General features: G+C 53.7%; 1 protein-coding gene and 1 long non-coding RNA gene across 3 annotated transcripts; both read right to left on the bottom strand.

Annotated features, from left to right (window-relative positions):
* Positions 1 to 1,399: 1,399 nt before the first annotated feature.
* On the bottom strand, positions 1,400 to 6,546 carry PPM1M (protein phosphatase, Mg2+/Mn2+ dependent 1M). Its single transcript, XM_045989638.1, has 10 exons — positions 5,977 to 6,546; positions 5,107 to 5,230; positions 4,711 to 4,965; positions 4,153 to 4,265; positions 3,732 to 3,816; positions 3,511 to 3,629; positions 3,283 to 3,346; positions 2,944 to 3,051; positions 2,682 to 2,830; positions 1,400 to 2,341 (listed from the first exon to the last, which is right to left on the bottom strand). The coding sequence occupies exons 1-10, from the start codon at positions 6,198 to 6,200 to the stop codon at positions 2,197 to 2,199; spliced, it is 1,386 nt and encodes a 461-aa protein (XP_045845594.1). The 5' UTR covers positions 6,201 to 6,546; the 3' UTR covers positions 1,400 to 2,196.
* A 1,760-nt stretch (positions 6,547 to 8,306) lies between these two features.
* LOC123932789 lies at positions 8,307 to 14,698 on the bottom strand. 2 transcript variants are annotated; one of them, XR_006816471.1, is made up of 4 exons: positions 14,557 to 14,698; positions 14,284 to 14,383; positions 11,861 to 12,017; positions 8,307 to 9,008 (listed from the first exon to the last, which is right to left on the bottom strand). It is a non-coding gene; the product is annotated as an uncharacterized LOC123932789 (long non-coding RNA). The 2 variants fall into 2 exon arrangements; XR_006816472.1 differs by having other exon boundaries at positions 8,307 to 8,962.
* Between the last annotated feature and the right edge of the window lie 82 nt (positions 14,699 to 14,780).

The following is a 14,780-nucleotide window of genomic DNA, read 5'->3' as shown; positions in this document are numbered from 1 at the left end:
TCCTCAGAGCTGCCTGCCGCTTCTGGGCTCCCTTGAACCAGAGAAGACCTCGGGCCTGCCACTCTGCCCATGGTCACTGGAGGGTGGCCAGGGGTTACGAAGAGCCTTGGAGGGAACATCCCAGCTTGTGAGCGATAGGCCGCGCATAGGTTCTCCTGGCAGACTGCTCAAGGAGGCGGCCCACAGGGCCTGGTGGAGGCCTGCCACATCACGTGGCTCTGCTGAGACACATGGACATGGCAGGTGAGTGTGGCGGTCCCTGCAGCCGCCACTCCTGTCCGTTAGGCGTGCTTGCAGTCCAGAGATCCTCTGTGCCTGCTCCCTGGGCTTCGGCCTTGTGTGAGGAGCAAGAGCAGGCAGCAGGCTGCCAGGGTGAGCTGCCTAAGCAGTTGATGCAGGGGAGAGGCAGGCACGGGGTACTGCCCACACTGCGGGGCGGGGGCGGGGGCCGCAGCGGCTGCCGAAGACAGGAAGTGGAACTGCAGGCTGGTGAGGCGCGCTGTGCCTTGGCTAGCCGGCTAGCCACCTAACTGGAGCAGGCCCGGAGAGGCTGCCCACGCTTCAGGGGCCCCCGGGGTGTCAGGACCTAGCTGTGGACAGATGGAAGCCCAGAAGTGCGGGGCTGTGGGACAGGACTGAAAAATGAGAAATTTTGGTAGTTTTCCCTACCCCTTCTCTGGAGAATGTACAGGAAATGAGAGTCTAAAATGAGTTAATGAGGGGCTCCTGGCTCGCTAAGTCAGTAGAACATGTGACTCTTGATCTCAGGATCATGAGTTCAAGCTCCACACTGGGCACGGAGCTTACTTTAAAAAAAAAAAAAAACAGCAAAAAATAAAAAGTGAGTTAATGGGTAGGAAAGGGTGCTTGAGAACCTCCCCGCTAGTATAAACATACAAGTTTTACCTTCAGTTCTGGTGCCTCTTAGCCCATGTCCCTCCTGGCCCCCATCTGGGGTTGCGAGTTGTCTGAATAGAATTTATCCCAGTTGTAAACTAAAGTAAGAGTGTGAGGCTGAGGTCATAAAGGTGGTCTCCTTGTAATTCAATAAATGCTCCCAAGCACCCGGGCCTTGGCAAGTGCTAGGTGATGACAGTCTTGGGAAGGTGAAGAACTAAGCTGTTCATCAGACAGGAAGCTCTGGAACACTGATTTGTCTCCAGCTAATTCTTGGTTAATTGAAATCGTCATGCAAAACCAAGTTAATGTTGATGTACCAGAAGGTACTTCAACCCAGGGGCCCGCAGATGGTGGCAGAGACTTTTCTGTTCCTGAACCACAGGTCTCTCACTGGGGCTCACCCCATACTGGGGACTAGAGAGGCCCTCGGAGAAAATGCAGTCCTGACTATAGGCAGACTTGCAAGGGGGAGCAAAGACGGACTCTTTGGAAAGTAACAAGAATGAGCAAAAAAGTGTACTATAATGCCAAGCTTTACAGCAGTTCATGATTCACAAGGGCTCTTCAGCACACAAACATTTAATAATAGGGAGGGGACGAGGAGCAACAAAACCACATTGCTGGCACATCAGCTTGGGACAGGGCTGGGGCCAGGAGGGAGTTATTAGGGACATTCCTGGCTTAGCAAACTGTGGGGCTCCTCTTGCCTCTTTCTGTTCTGCCCCACCTTTAGCACCTGGGCCTGGGCCTCACCTCCAGTGGCAGAGGGGAGCGGGGCAGGACCTGAGCTGGTCTCTCAAGGGGCTGATTTAAGATGGCTGTTGAGCAGACAGGAGGCTACCCACAGCTTTCCATAAGGCACCCTCCGCAGGCTTTGGAGGTTATTGAGTAAATACTCTGACATTCATGGGTTGGAGACCTAGATTCAAACAGGCTTTTCTGCCCCTCCTAGCTTTCATGGCCAGTGCCCTTAGTCCGGCTGTCCCCATCTGAGAATAACGTTGAGTTGCAAAGACCCTGTCAGAGGAGCCCCACCTGGGTTTCCTACATTGTAAAGGGAGGTTACTGATAACTGAGCTCTTGCCCTGCCTGCTGGAAGAGGGACCTGGGGAGCAGGGCTCTCCGTACTCTTCCAGCTCTGACTGCCTGCTGTAAATGCTCTCCTTGAGATGGGCTGGGGTGCGGGATCAACCCATCGTGTCTGGGGCAGGGCAGGTAGGCCTGCTGTTGACTGATGGAGGGATGCCTGGATTATACCCGGCCCCAGAGTGGTTCTGGGGTATAGTGTCTGAATCCTCAGTGGCCATCGCTCCTCTGGCCCTGGTTGTGCAAGGGAATCACAAACACCGAGATGTCATCGTAGGACACCTGCCCTTCTCCTGTGGGACCGTCGTCCTTTCCCTGTGTGCTGTGTATCAGCATTTGGGCCAGCTCCGAGAACCTGTGGGGATTATCCTACGGATGCACTTTGGAGCCAGAGCAGAGAGGCAAGGGCACCCCTCAGGGAGAACTTGCTGCGTACGGCTGGACATGTGGGGACCCAAATAATGCAGTCCAGCTGTGGGGCCAGGCAAGGCCACAAGCATGGGACGGCCACAGGCTGGACCATGGAGATTTTGGTCCTGGGGATTTCTGAACCCAGAGATTTTGGGGACCCACCATCACCCCCCAGGAGCTTGAGATAGCCCTCTCTGCTCCTGACCGCCTGTCCCGAGCCAGGTTCATCACCAGCGCTGTCTTCTCGGCCACAACTACTTCTGGTGTCGCTGAAGCTACAGTACCTGTGTGGGTCCTCTTGGTTGCCAGGGAGGAAGCTCCGCACTAGCTGTGCCACCTGCTCGTTGGACAGGACATCCCAGAGACCATCAGTTGCCATGACAACCACATCCTCCTCCTGCAGCTCTAGTTGGTCCACATCCAGTACGGTTACCTGCAAGTTAAGCCTGAGGGTCCCTCAGCACTCCCTTCCCGGCTCCCGCCAGCCTCGTCGTCTGCCTTTCTGGGCGGACGGAAGCTGGTGTGGACTGTCTGTGGGCCACTCACCTGTGGGACAGAGAGCAAGAAGGGCTTGAGCTGAATGTTTGTGTCCAGGACTCTGAGCTGATGGTCTCCCAGGCCCCGGGAGACGGCCAGTGTTCCCAGTAACCGAGCCTGGGGACAAGGGAGACGTGAGGTGACAGCTGTTTGCTGTCAAATGTGCAAATAAAGCACACAGAAGCGCATGGTGGCCCTCAGGTGCCCTGGGCTGAGGGACAGAGATCCTGCAGCCTTGGGACAAACTCCGTGACCCCAGCTATAGTCCACCCAACAAGGAAGAAGGGAGCTCCCCGCTCTCCAGGGAGCAATTTAAGAGGGGTTCTTAAGAGGGGGCCATTCACTGACCTGCCTACCCTGCCCATGGATCAGTGGGTACTTGAGATCCGACTTCTCCACGCACTTGTAGCTCCTACCAGGGTCAGACCCAGTGTCAACCCAGGCCCTACCCACCCCCTCACCTCCCCGCACCACGGAGCCCACCGTGCCCAGGCTGAAAAAGGACAGCCCCAAGTCCACACACTGGGCCTGGACACCAGGGCTCTCCCCACTATCTCCCAAGCCCACCTCGCTCACCAGCCCCTCATGTGATGATCCCGGAACAAAACCTTCTGCCCCAAGTCATCGCCCTTCAGTCGCCGAGGGAACTCCAGTCGGGTGAACTCACCAGCCAGAAGCTCGGGGTAGACAAAGGCCTCAGGTAGGGAGGCCAGGCACAGATCAGGCTCTCTGGTGGCCTTTGGTGACTGGGAACTCACAAGTTGGGGCTCCACAGCCTCCCTCTATAAGACACCTACCAGCTGCTGGATCCGCTGCCGCTCAGTCTCTGGGGTGAACTCAGAGCTCAGAGGCCGGACCTCATCTTTTCGTACCAATATGGCCCTGGACGGGGTTGACAAAGAAAGGTCTGTGGGGCAGATTCCGCCCTCGTTCGTGGCCTCCATCCTGTTGGCCCCTCCTCCAGCCACCAGGGACCAGCTCTGCCTATGCCAATCTCTTGCTCAAAGCCCCCATGACTACCTGCAGCCTGCAGAATAAAGGCTCAGGCCTCCTGCCTTCCCTGGCATCTGCTGTCCACTCAGCTGACACGACAGGTACGTAAGCAACTCAGCCAGTCAGTCCCCATTTCCATCCCTCCACTTCCAGCCCCCTTTCACTGTCCCCCGTGCCTCTGGTGCCCGCCTGCCCGCCCCGCCCTGCCTACCCTCTGGCTCTTACCTGCTGTCCCCAGCATTGGCCACATACAGCTTTCCCTGCAGGGACACAGCCACCAGGGCTGTGCAGCCGCCCACCTGGCCCGAGGCCTCCAGCTCCCGCCCGATCACCTCATCCTGGGGCAAACCGAAGCCACCTGAGCTGCTGCCGGCACTGCCATCACACCACCCTGTCCCCAATCCCCACCCCAGAGTTCACTTCTTCACCAGCAAGCCTGCTGGTCCCCACCCAAGGTCTAGCTCTGACTCCAGGATCCTTGTGGTCAGAGGATCTAGGCGTATCCCCCGGGAGGGAGGGAAGTCCTAATCAGAACTGAGGAAGGGAAAGCCTCCCCTGCACCAAGAAGGACCAGAGGGGTGCACGAGGTAGGGGGCACGGAAAAGCCCCTGGCGCGTACCAGACAACTGGATAAATGGGAGGGCTTATGATGATAGTGATGATCACTACTAACAAGCCAACCCCATCCTGTCCTCCCAATGCAAAGATCCCAGGAAACCACTGCTGTGGGCAGGGATGCCCCTCAGGTCCCTGGCCTCTTCCCCAGGCAAAGGCCACACTCACACATTCCTGGAAGGCACTCTCCAGAGCCCCGATCACCAAGTCTTCTGCCCTAATGCCCTTTTCTTCCACAAACTGGGGATCACTGGCGCAGACGCAATGGCCGCTGAGGTGCATGGGGGGCTGAGCGGCCACTATGCCCTCCACCACGGCCTCCAGCTGCCGGCGCAAGCAGGAGTGCAGGGTGTTGGCAGCCAGGATGGCCGCAGCCGGACCGCCGTGCCCATCAAACAGGGCCCAGTAATGACCTGTCAGGAGCTGTGCCGGAAGGGCTTGGCATCAGGCTCTGCCTGGCTTCGCCACTTGTCCCCTGGCCCAGAGTGGGACACTAGAGCAAGAACCTCAACTTGTAGTCCTGGTCCCAGCCTATAAGATGGGCATAGGTCCAGCTGCACTCACCTCCTCTGAGCACAAGGCCAGCCACTCCTGGTCCTCTTCGGCCCCAAACTCACATCTCCGTATGCACAGCTGCCCACAGGCCGCCTGATCCTCATTGAACTCAGATTTCTCTGCATTGATGATCCTGAGGCCGGTAAGTGACCAGTGACCCTTCAGGGACACACCCATGTCCCCATGGGCAGAGACCAGAGCTGGTACACAGAAAGAGCCAGCCCTACCTCTGAGGCAGCAGCCCCCATGCTGCCCCTGACACACACCTGGACAGTGTTAAGTTTCCTAACTGATCGGTAACCTCAGACTAAGGCAAAACTTTGGGGCCCAGATCCCCTGGGAGACTACCCGCTGACCTGGACTGGGAGGTGAGGGTGGGGCTGCCTGGGGAGATCTGGGCTCCTTTGCCGATCCTCCGCCCCATCTCAGCCAGATTTGCAGTCCCATACAGCACAGGCCACAACCCAGGGTAAGATGCATGCCTGCAGGTGAGGGGTAGCTCCAACGCCCACAGTCCAGTGGAACTCTGTCCAGTGTCCCTACCTCATCTTGGAAGCCCCAGAGGTGCAGGTCCTTCCCAAGTCGCAAGCCTCTCTGAGGGAGGCTGGAGTGCCAAAGAAAAGGGTGGGACGGGGATTGGCGGGCGGCGGGGGAGGAGGCTGTCTAGAGTCCCAGGTGAGGACAGGAGGGAGGTATCCACAGGCTGGCGGGTAGGAGCACTCGCTCAGCTGAGGCTGTTTTCCAGGTTGGTCCCGGCTCTGCGGCTGACCCAGCAGGGCCGGGGCGGGAAGGAGCCCGAGGGGCGGGGTGGGGGAGCCCGACAGGGATGGGGGTAGGGACCCGCGGGGTGGGGGTGGGGTCCCGGGGCGGAGCACTCACTCGGCGTAGCCTGCATTCCAGGGCAGCGCGCGGCCCCGCGCCGGGCTGCGCACGGGCCGGGCGTCCTGTCTACGCGGGGCGTCGGCGGTGCCGGGGCCCGAGCCCGAGCCGCGCAGAAAGCGGGGCCGCCGGTAGGGCACTGGGCTGGCGCGCGGCCGGGGGGGCCGGGGCGCGGGGAGCGGACCCCCCGGCAGAAAGCGGCGCCGGAACCAGCCGGCGGACATGGCGCGGCCGCAGGGGGCTGCCCGCCGGGCGCAGGGCTGGAGGAGGAAGCGGGCCGGGGGCGGGGCCGGAGGCGGGGCGGTGACGCCCCCAAACCCCGGGCTCCAGCGGGGAGTGCGCGCGCGGCCTGGGCGCCCCCGGGACTGCTGAGCTTCGTCAGGGCCCCGAGAAGCCAAGGCTGTTGTCAAGCCCACTTCACGGGCAAGAAAACTGAGGCCTCGAGAAGCCAAGCGGCTTGCTCGCGTCACACACCCGCCCGAGCAGGCCGGGTGCGACTGCACACGCGGGGGGCGCTGGCTCTGGCCACGGGAAAGGCCCTCCTGGCCACCCCCCACCCAGCGAAGTGACGGGGTCGTAAGGAGGCAGCCGGGGCGTCCAAACCGCCCCCCACCCCGCGCAGCAGAGCCTCTGGCCTCCTCCTGCTGGGCCCCAGCCTTGCGCAAGGGGAAGATGGGAACAGGATGTGCCTGGAGGTGTCAGACTGAGGCGTTGAGTAAGCCTCAGAGCACTGGTTCTCACAGGTGGCCTTCATTCACCACCCCCGTAGTCTGTCACTTTCCGCCCCCAGAAAGTGGGGCGTCACCCTGAAATTGCCCATCGCGGGAGGCCGCTCCCCAGTTAGGGGACAGCCTCTCAAATGACTCCCCCCGCCCCCAAGTCAAGATATCCTCTGTGGACAGACAGCAGGCTCTTCACTGGAGTGTCCGTGGCTGGTGGACAAGGGGAACTCGTGGTCCCCCAAAGGCTCCAACCCAAGTGCAGACTTGGAACTAAGGAAGTGAAAGACTTTCATCTTTGCTGGAGGAGAGATGTTGCAGTCTCTTCCCCGCTGACCAGCTGTCACGGTGGGGTCAGCAGCAGCATCTCCTTCACATCTGCCTGTTAACAGAGGCTTTGTCACCCTTCTGTCACTTAAGCCCAACTCCTGGCGCAGGACTGTTCTTTCTGTCTCATAAGGGGGTCTCTAAGGCCACAGAGGAGAAGTGTCCTGATGCCCAGAGTGTGCTGTTTCCATTATGACAGTTCAGTTGACTCAGAACACCCGCCCCCCCAGGGGATTTCTCTTCCCCTTTCCGCCTCCAGAAAGGCAGGCTTGCCACCTTAAAGTCCCTGAGCCCCTTAGCCCAGGGTCCCCGGGGAGAGCTGCAGGAGTCCCTTCCTTTGCCTCCACTGCTAAGCCTGGAACATACAGGTTCACAAGGCCCTACTTCTCTGGGTGCCAGCCCTGCCTCACTGGGGGGTCCCCCTGCCCAGGGAGGGTTGTTCTTGAGACAGGAAACTGTGCCCCATATCCCCTCCCTCAGATGACTCCAGTCCAGAGCAGCCTGGGGGCTAACTTACTTACCCCACTGTGTGCACCGGGCCCCACACTGGGGGCAGGCACACAGCACTAATGGAGATGGGCTCCCCCGCTCTGGTGGTGAAGTCCTGGTGGGTGGTGCTTGACCCAGCTGGCAAGGGCGGGGGGGGGGGGGGGGGGGGGGAGTAAAAAAAAGCTTTCTAGAGGACACCTGAGTTATGCCCTATCATTGGAACAGAAAGACCAGGGACCAGGGACCCAGGGTGGGGCAGACCTACCTGAGGAGGCAGACCTCTTTGTCCCCACCAGCTAATGGTTCAGAGGGTTTTAAAATCTAAAATGACACAGGCTCCAACCCACTGTCTTGGGCTTCCCTGGGTGGGATGAGTCCGATCCTCTAAAGTCTGTTCAGAGAAGCTCTGGGTGTGAGGTGGTCTGTTGCTCAGTGTAGCTGTGGAATACTATGGCGATCCCATCCCCCCTGTCCCAAGGTGGCCTGAGTGTTCCGTCAGTGCCACAGAGGCTACTCCGGCCTCTAGGATCCTGGGAGCCTCTACTCTTGTTTGGATCCCAAGCCTGACTGTCTTAGTTTTCTACCTCATTTTGCTGAAGCACATCCTCTAACAACTTTCCAAGAAAGGATGACTGGAAGGTAATTTCCTGGGTCCTTGCAAGTCTGAAAAGGTTTGTCTCAAAAGTCACCCCCCACTTTAAAGTAAGCTCTACACCCATCATGGGGCAAAAGCCTTTGCTTTTACTGATATTTTGTTTCAGACTTCTGACTTCTCTCTTCATTGTCTTTTGACTGTTGCTGCTTCTACAATCCAGTGCCCCTCTCAATCCCAGACCTTTGGATTGGCCGTTTGCTTTTTTCTTTCTCCAGAAATTTCCAGGCACTACTGTCTCTGTTGTCTGAAATTGTAGGCGAGGTTCCTTGGGGTGGGTCTCTCTTCATTCCTGGGCTGAGCCCATCCTAGGGGCCATGCAAATCCTCACCCTCTGGTAACACCCTTCTCCCGACTCTTCAGATGAACCCAAGCTTGCCCCAGCTCCTGGCCAGACGCCTCTCCTCACCTAACTCAGCCAGCATGTGGGGGACGGGGGTGGGGAGGAGCAAGTTGAAAAGAAAAAGATTTTTATGCTACATTTTTTTCACTCACAATGAGAATAGCTTTTGTTGAGTCCCATGACTCAAAATTTCAAAGATGAGGTGCCTGACTGGCTCAGTAGAATATGCTACACTCGATCTCAGGGTCATGAGTTCAAGTCCCAAATTGGGCATAGAGATTACTTTTGGGGGAAAAAAAGCCTTTTAAAAAACCCCAAATTCAAAAGGTATGAAAGTGTATTTAGTAACAAGTCTCTGTGCACAACCCCATCTTCTCCTTGGCCATGCAGTTCCTCTCCTGGGAGACATCCAGTACTACTAGTTTCTTGCGGATCCTTCCAGAGATGCCAGATATTCTGTGCAAATTCAAGCAAAAAAAAAAAAAAAAATTTTTTTTTTTGCCTGTAAGACAAGAAATAATGAGTGTTGGCGAGGATGTGGGGAATTCTTGTGCGCTGTTGGTAGGACTGTAAATGGGTTGCAGCCACTGTGGAAAACAGTATGGAGGTTCCTCAAAATTAAAAATAGAACCCTATGATCCAGCAACTTCACTTCTGGGTATTTATCTGAAGAAAGTGAAATCAACATCTTGAAACAATGGGCACCTTCATGTTCACGTCAACATTATTTGCAATAGCTAAGACATGGAAACAATCAGTGTCCACTGAGGGATGAACGGATGAAGACAGTGCGGAGCGCGCATGCGCACGAACTTGAGGCTCTTGTGCTTCACGCACGAGTATTACTCAGCCATAAAACAAAGGAAATTCCGCCATTTGCAGCAACACAAATGGACCATGAGTGCATTATGCTAAATGAAATAAGTCAGAAAAAGATAAACACTGCATGATCTCACTTGTACATGGAATCTAAACAAACAAATCCCAAATTCATAGACACAGAGGACAGACTGCTAGTTGTCAGAGGTTGGGGGTGGGGGTTGGCAAAATGGGGGGAAGTTGGTCAAAAGATACAAACTTCCAGTTATAAGGTAAGTAAATTCTGGGAATGTAATCTATAGCATGGTGACTACAGTTAACAGTGCTGTACTGCACATCTGAAAGTTGCTAAGAGAGCAGATCTTAAAAGTTCTCATCACAAGAAAAACAGTTGTAACTCCCATAGTGACGGATGTTAACTAAACTTACTGTGATCGTTTCATGAAATATACAAATATTAAATCACGTAGTACACCTAAAACTGATACAATGTGATATGTCAATTATATCTCACTTTAAATAATTTTAAAATTACAGACATGTAAAATCTTTCCTCCTCCCCTCCTTTTCTTTACACGAGTGATAGTGTACTCTATGCCATGAGCTACACCTGACATTTTCATAGAAGATACTTCTCTTGGGGCCGCCTGGGTGGCTCAGTGGGTTAAGCCTCTGCCTTCGGCTCAGGTCACGATCTCAGGGTCCTGGGATCGAGTCCCGCATCGGGCTCTCTGCTCAGCAGGGAGCCTGCTTCCTCCTCTCTCTCTACTTGCCTCTCTGCCTACTTGTGATCTCTCTCTCTGTCAAATGAATAAAAAAAAAAATCTTAAAAAAAAAAAAAAGAAGATACTTCTCTTAGTATTAGTCCTTGAAGAGCTGCCTTATTGTTAAGGTTACAGAGTAGTCTCTGCAAAAATGCAGATCTTAGATAGCTATCCTTTCAGTGGTGGACATTCAGCTGGTTTTTAGTTATTTGCTTTACAGTTCTTTGTGGGGGCATATTGGTAGGATCAGTTCCTAGTAATGGAACTGCTGGGCCAAAGGCATATGTGTTGTTCATACCAGCACTATTCACAATAGCCCAAAGGTGGAAACGACAAAAACGTCCATCATCTGGACAAATGGATAAGCAAATTGTGGAATACACAGGCAATGGAAACATTATTCAGCTATAAAAAAAAAAACAACCCAAGGACTGTGGCATGCCACAATGTAGATGAGCATTATGCTAAGTGAAAAAAGCCAGATATAAAAGGTCTCGTGTTTTATGTTTCCATTCAAATGAAATATCCAGAATAGGTCAATCCATGGAAACAGAAAGCAGACTGCAGGTGGCCGGAGGCTGGAGGAGGGAGGAAGGGGGAGTAACTGCTTGATGAATACCGTTTTCTTTCGGAGTGATGAAAATGTTTTAGAACTAGAGATGGTGGTTGTACAACATAGTGAATGTAGTGACTTGATTACTTTAAGATGGTTAATTTTTTAACAAGATTTTATTTATTTGACAGAGCACACAAGCAGGGAGAGAGGCAGAGGGAGAGGAAGAAGCAGGCTCCCCACCGAGCAGGGAGCAGGGGATGGGGCTCCATCCCAGGATCCTGAGATCATAACCTGAGCCAAAGGCAGACGCTCAGCTGACTGAGCCACCCAGGTGCCCTGGTTAATTTTATGTTATGTGTATTTCACCTCAATTCATAAAAGGAGGGGAGCATACACGTTTACAATTTTATAGAAATTGTCCTACATGAAGGTTGTACCAATTTGCTCTCCCATTAACCTATTTTTCCATCATTTGACCATGACAGTTTTTCACTGAAGTTTTTAATTTTCCCAATAGGTAAAGATACACAAGTCTACTTTGACTTCCATTTATCTTAGTGAGAAAAGATAATCAATTTTCCAGTTCTGAGAGACCTATTTGTTATTTCTTTTTCTGTGGATAGTCTGTATCCTTTGCCCAGTTTCTTAGGGAGCCATTGGGTGTTTTCTTATTGATTTCAGAACTCTTGATTTATTTATTCCTTAAGATTTTATTTATTTATGTATTGAGAGAAAGAGTGAGGGAAGGAGCAGAAGGAGAGAGAATCTCTAGCGGATTCCCCCTGAGCAGGGAGCCCACCTCAGAACTCAACCCCTGACCCTGAGACCATGACCTGAGCCAAAATCAGGAGTCTGACACCCAACTGACTGAGCCACTCAGATGCCTCAGAGCTCTTTATTTTGAAATGAGATACAAGGGGCACCTGGGTGGCTCAGTGGGTTAAAGCCTCTGCCTTTGGCTCAGGTCATGATCTCAGGGTCCTGGGATGGAGCCCCACATCTGGCTCTCTGCTCAGCAGGGAGCCTGCTTCCCTCCTCTCTCTCTGCCTGCCTCTCTGCCTACTTGTGATCTCTGTCAAATAAATAAATAAAATCTTAAAAAAAAAATAGGATACAAGTATGTTTTTGGTAGCCAATTAGTTTGTTGTTTGTGTTTTGGTTTTGATGGTGGCCTTTTCCATATAGATTTTAAATTTTTAATGTAAAGGAACTTACCGATTTTCCGTTTGTTTTTTTTTTCTTTTATGGCTGCTGAATTTGGTGACATACTCAGAAAGCCTCCTTCACTCCAAGATTCTAGAAAATTTCCCCTTTGCTTCTTCAGTATTTTTATAGCTCACTTAAAAAAAAAAAATTTAAACCTTGGATCCACCTGAAAACAAAACAAAACAGTATGTTCTAATAATTTCAGTGGCTGACTCTGTGTTGGGAAACATCAGAAAGGGGCAACCAACCTGTTCCTGGATACTGTGTTCATCCTGGGCTCATGTGAGTTGCTGTATGCAGCTTTCTCATCTTTCTGCCTGAAACCAGATCTCAACCAGGGTTGGAGTCTGGGCATTCTGCTGGCCCTTGGGCTCCTTGCCTGCATCCCAGGCTGTGAAGCTGAGCAGGACTGGGCTAGAACCCATCTCCCAAGGAGTTTCCTTCCCTCGTCAAACCCTTACTGAGGTGTGAGATATTGATGGAGGGGATGAGGACCACTGCCCAATAGGATTTCTCATCTTTTGATTGTTCCACTGTCTTCAGTAAAAGAAACTAAGTTCTTGTGACCTACATCAAATCACTTTATCTCTCCAAACCTCTGATTCTTCAGCTGTAAAAGACAATAACACCTCCCTCATAGGGGTGTCATGAGGATTAAATAAATGTACTCAGTACATAGAAGGGTGCAACACATAGACTCTTAATTTTTTTTTACGTAAATACTACACCTGATATGGGGCTGAAAACTCACAACCTTGAGACCCAGAGTCTCATGCTCTACTGACTGAGCCAGCCAGGTGCCCCAAGACTAATTGTTCATTCATTTGTTTATTTGGCAAATATCACTGAACACTTACCAATGCTGGGCACTGTTTTAGGTGTTGGGATACAGCAGGGGCAAAAACTTAACTACTGGTAGAGGGAAGACCATAAAAAAGCAGATAAATATAGGTATCAGGCAGCAATAAAAACAAAGGGAATGATGCAGGCAGGGGTTAGTCTGGCAACAGGGGAGAACGTGCCATAACAGGGGAGAACGTGCCGTTAAGGCAGTCACAGTTCATCCAGTGATGGACATTTCTACGGGGAACATAGTGTTATTTTTCACGAGCCTGTTTTCTTGGCTAATTCCCGTTTCCAAGAACTTGAGGCTCTTCTGCTTCTGTGGAATTGCCCAGTGCTCCCGTGGAGGTGGCCAGGTCTGAGAGTTGATGTAATTGTTGGCTCTGGTCCCTCTGTGATGTGATGGGACAGGGCTAAGTTGGGGACTTGCCCGTGAGCTATTCTCCCAGGGGCAGCCCATGAGGCCACACAGTTTTTATGGTCCATTGCGAGTTCTGGGATGGCCAATGTGAGCACACTACACAGGTTCAGGCCTCAGGGTGTGCACGGGAAGAAAAATAAGAAAATCCTGAGCCTGGGTGGCTCAGTCGGTTTAGAGTCGCCTTCTGCTCAGGTCCTGATCTTGGGGTTCTGGAATCTGGGACCACATCCGGCTCTCCGTTCAGCAGCAAATCTGTTTCTCCCTCTTCCGCTGTGATCTCTCTCACTCAAATAAATAGATAAAATAAGAAAAGGATGGAAGGAAGGAAAGAAAAAGAGAGAAAGAAAGGAAGGAAGAAAAAGAAGGAAAAAGAAAAAATTCTTCAGGCTGCCTGTGTGGCTCTGTGGGTTAAGCAACCAACTCTCCATTTCTGAGCGGTCATGATCTCAGAGTTGTGGAATCAAGCCTGGCACTGGGCTCTGCACTGAGCGATGAGACTGCTTAAGATTCTCTCTCCCGCTCTGTACCCCTCCCCCCACCCCGTGCAGGCTCTCTCTCTCTCTCTCTCTCTCTCTCTCTTAAAAGAAAAAAAAAAAGAAAATCCTTCAGTTTTGTGTTTGCTGGACTCTCAGGAAATGAGAAACCCAGGGCTTGGGGCACACAGAGGAGGGTGCCATGCTCCTTACTCAGGGTGGGGTAGTGGGACAGTGAGCATGGAGCTCAAGCCGGCGCCAGTGGCTAGGCAGGCCCCACACTCCATCATTAACCCCCAACAACCCCAAGCCCCAAAACGTGGCCTCCTTCCCAACCTTCCCAGCAAGCCGGGACAGGCTCTGATTGGACTGACTGAGGTCACGTGTTCACCACTGACTCACAGGGGCCTGGAAGCTACTTTATGTTGATTGGCCGGTCACAGCAGGGCAATGCCACAAGAGGCCAAGCCGCTGGGTCTGGAGCCAGAAGTTGATTAGGAGTTGGGAAGCTCATCAGTCGCCAAGCCCTGGCCCTCCTTCAACCTTTGGGCCTTTGCACATGTAGTTTCCTCTTCTCAGAAAACTCCCTCTGCTCTACTAGGCTGACCTCCAGGTCTCCACCCAAACTTCACCTCCTGGTGGCTCCTTGCTCTCTGGGCTGGGCCCTCGCTGCCACAGGTTCATCTGCTAACTACCTGGTATGTCAGTCTGCCTCCCACTCTCAGGACAGGCCTGCAGCCACGCCAGCCTTTAAGTGCCTCGAGGAGCTTCGCAGGAGGCGCACAGGAAACGTCTCTAGGAAAAGGGATGCGGCACAAACATTACACGCGCATATCCGCACACGAACCCCCTTCCCGGCCATAAAAGGCCATAAGTGGGGCACAGATCCCACCCCTACTGGAAACCCACCTATTCCGGGGCGCACAGACGCGCGCGCACTCCCGGACGCGCCCCAGCCAGACACCCACCCACTCGGCTCCGGGCGCACACACACCCCCGCGTGCGCCCACGCATGCTTGACCCCACGCAGGCCCTGTTCTCCGCCACAAACAGGACGCGCAGGCGCGCGGCCTTACCGACCGACTCCCGGCGCTGGGCCCACCCGGAACAAGGCGCACGGTGCGCGCACGCGCGGCCCCGAGTTCCCGCCCCCATCCCGGCCTCGCCCGTCGGGGGCGGGGCGCGCTTGGGC

The sequence above is a fragment of the Meles meles genome, chromosome 20, assembly GCF_922984935.1.
Source record: "Meles meles chromosome 20, mMelMel3.1 paternal haplotype, whole genome shotgun sequence".
Taxonomy (NCBI): Eukaryota; Metazoa; Chordata; class Mammalia; order Carnivora; family Mustelidae; genus Meles; species Meles meles.
The sequence above is the reverse complement of the archived record's forward strand: the minus strand, read 5'-3'. Positions and strand labels throughout refer to the sequence as shown.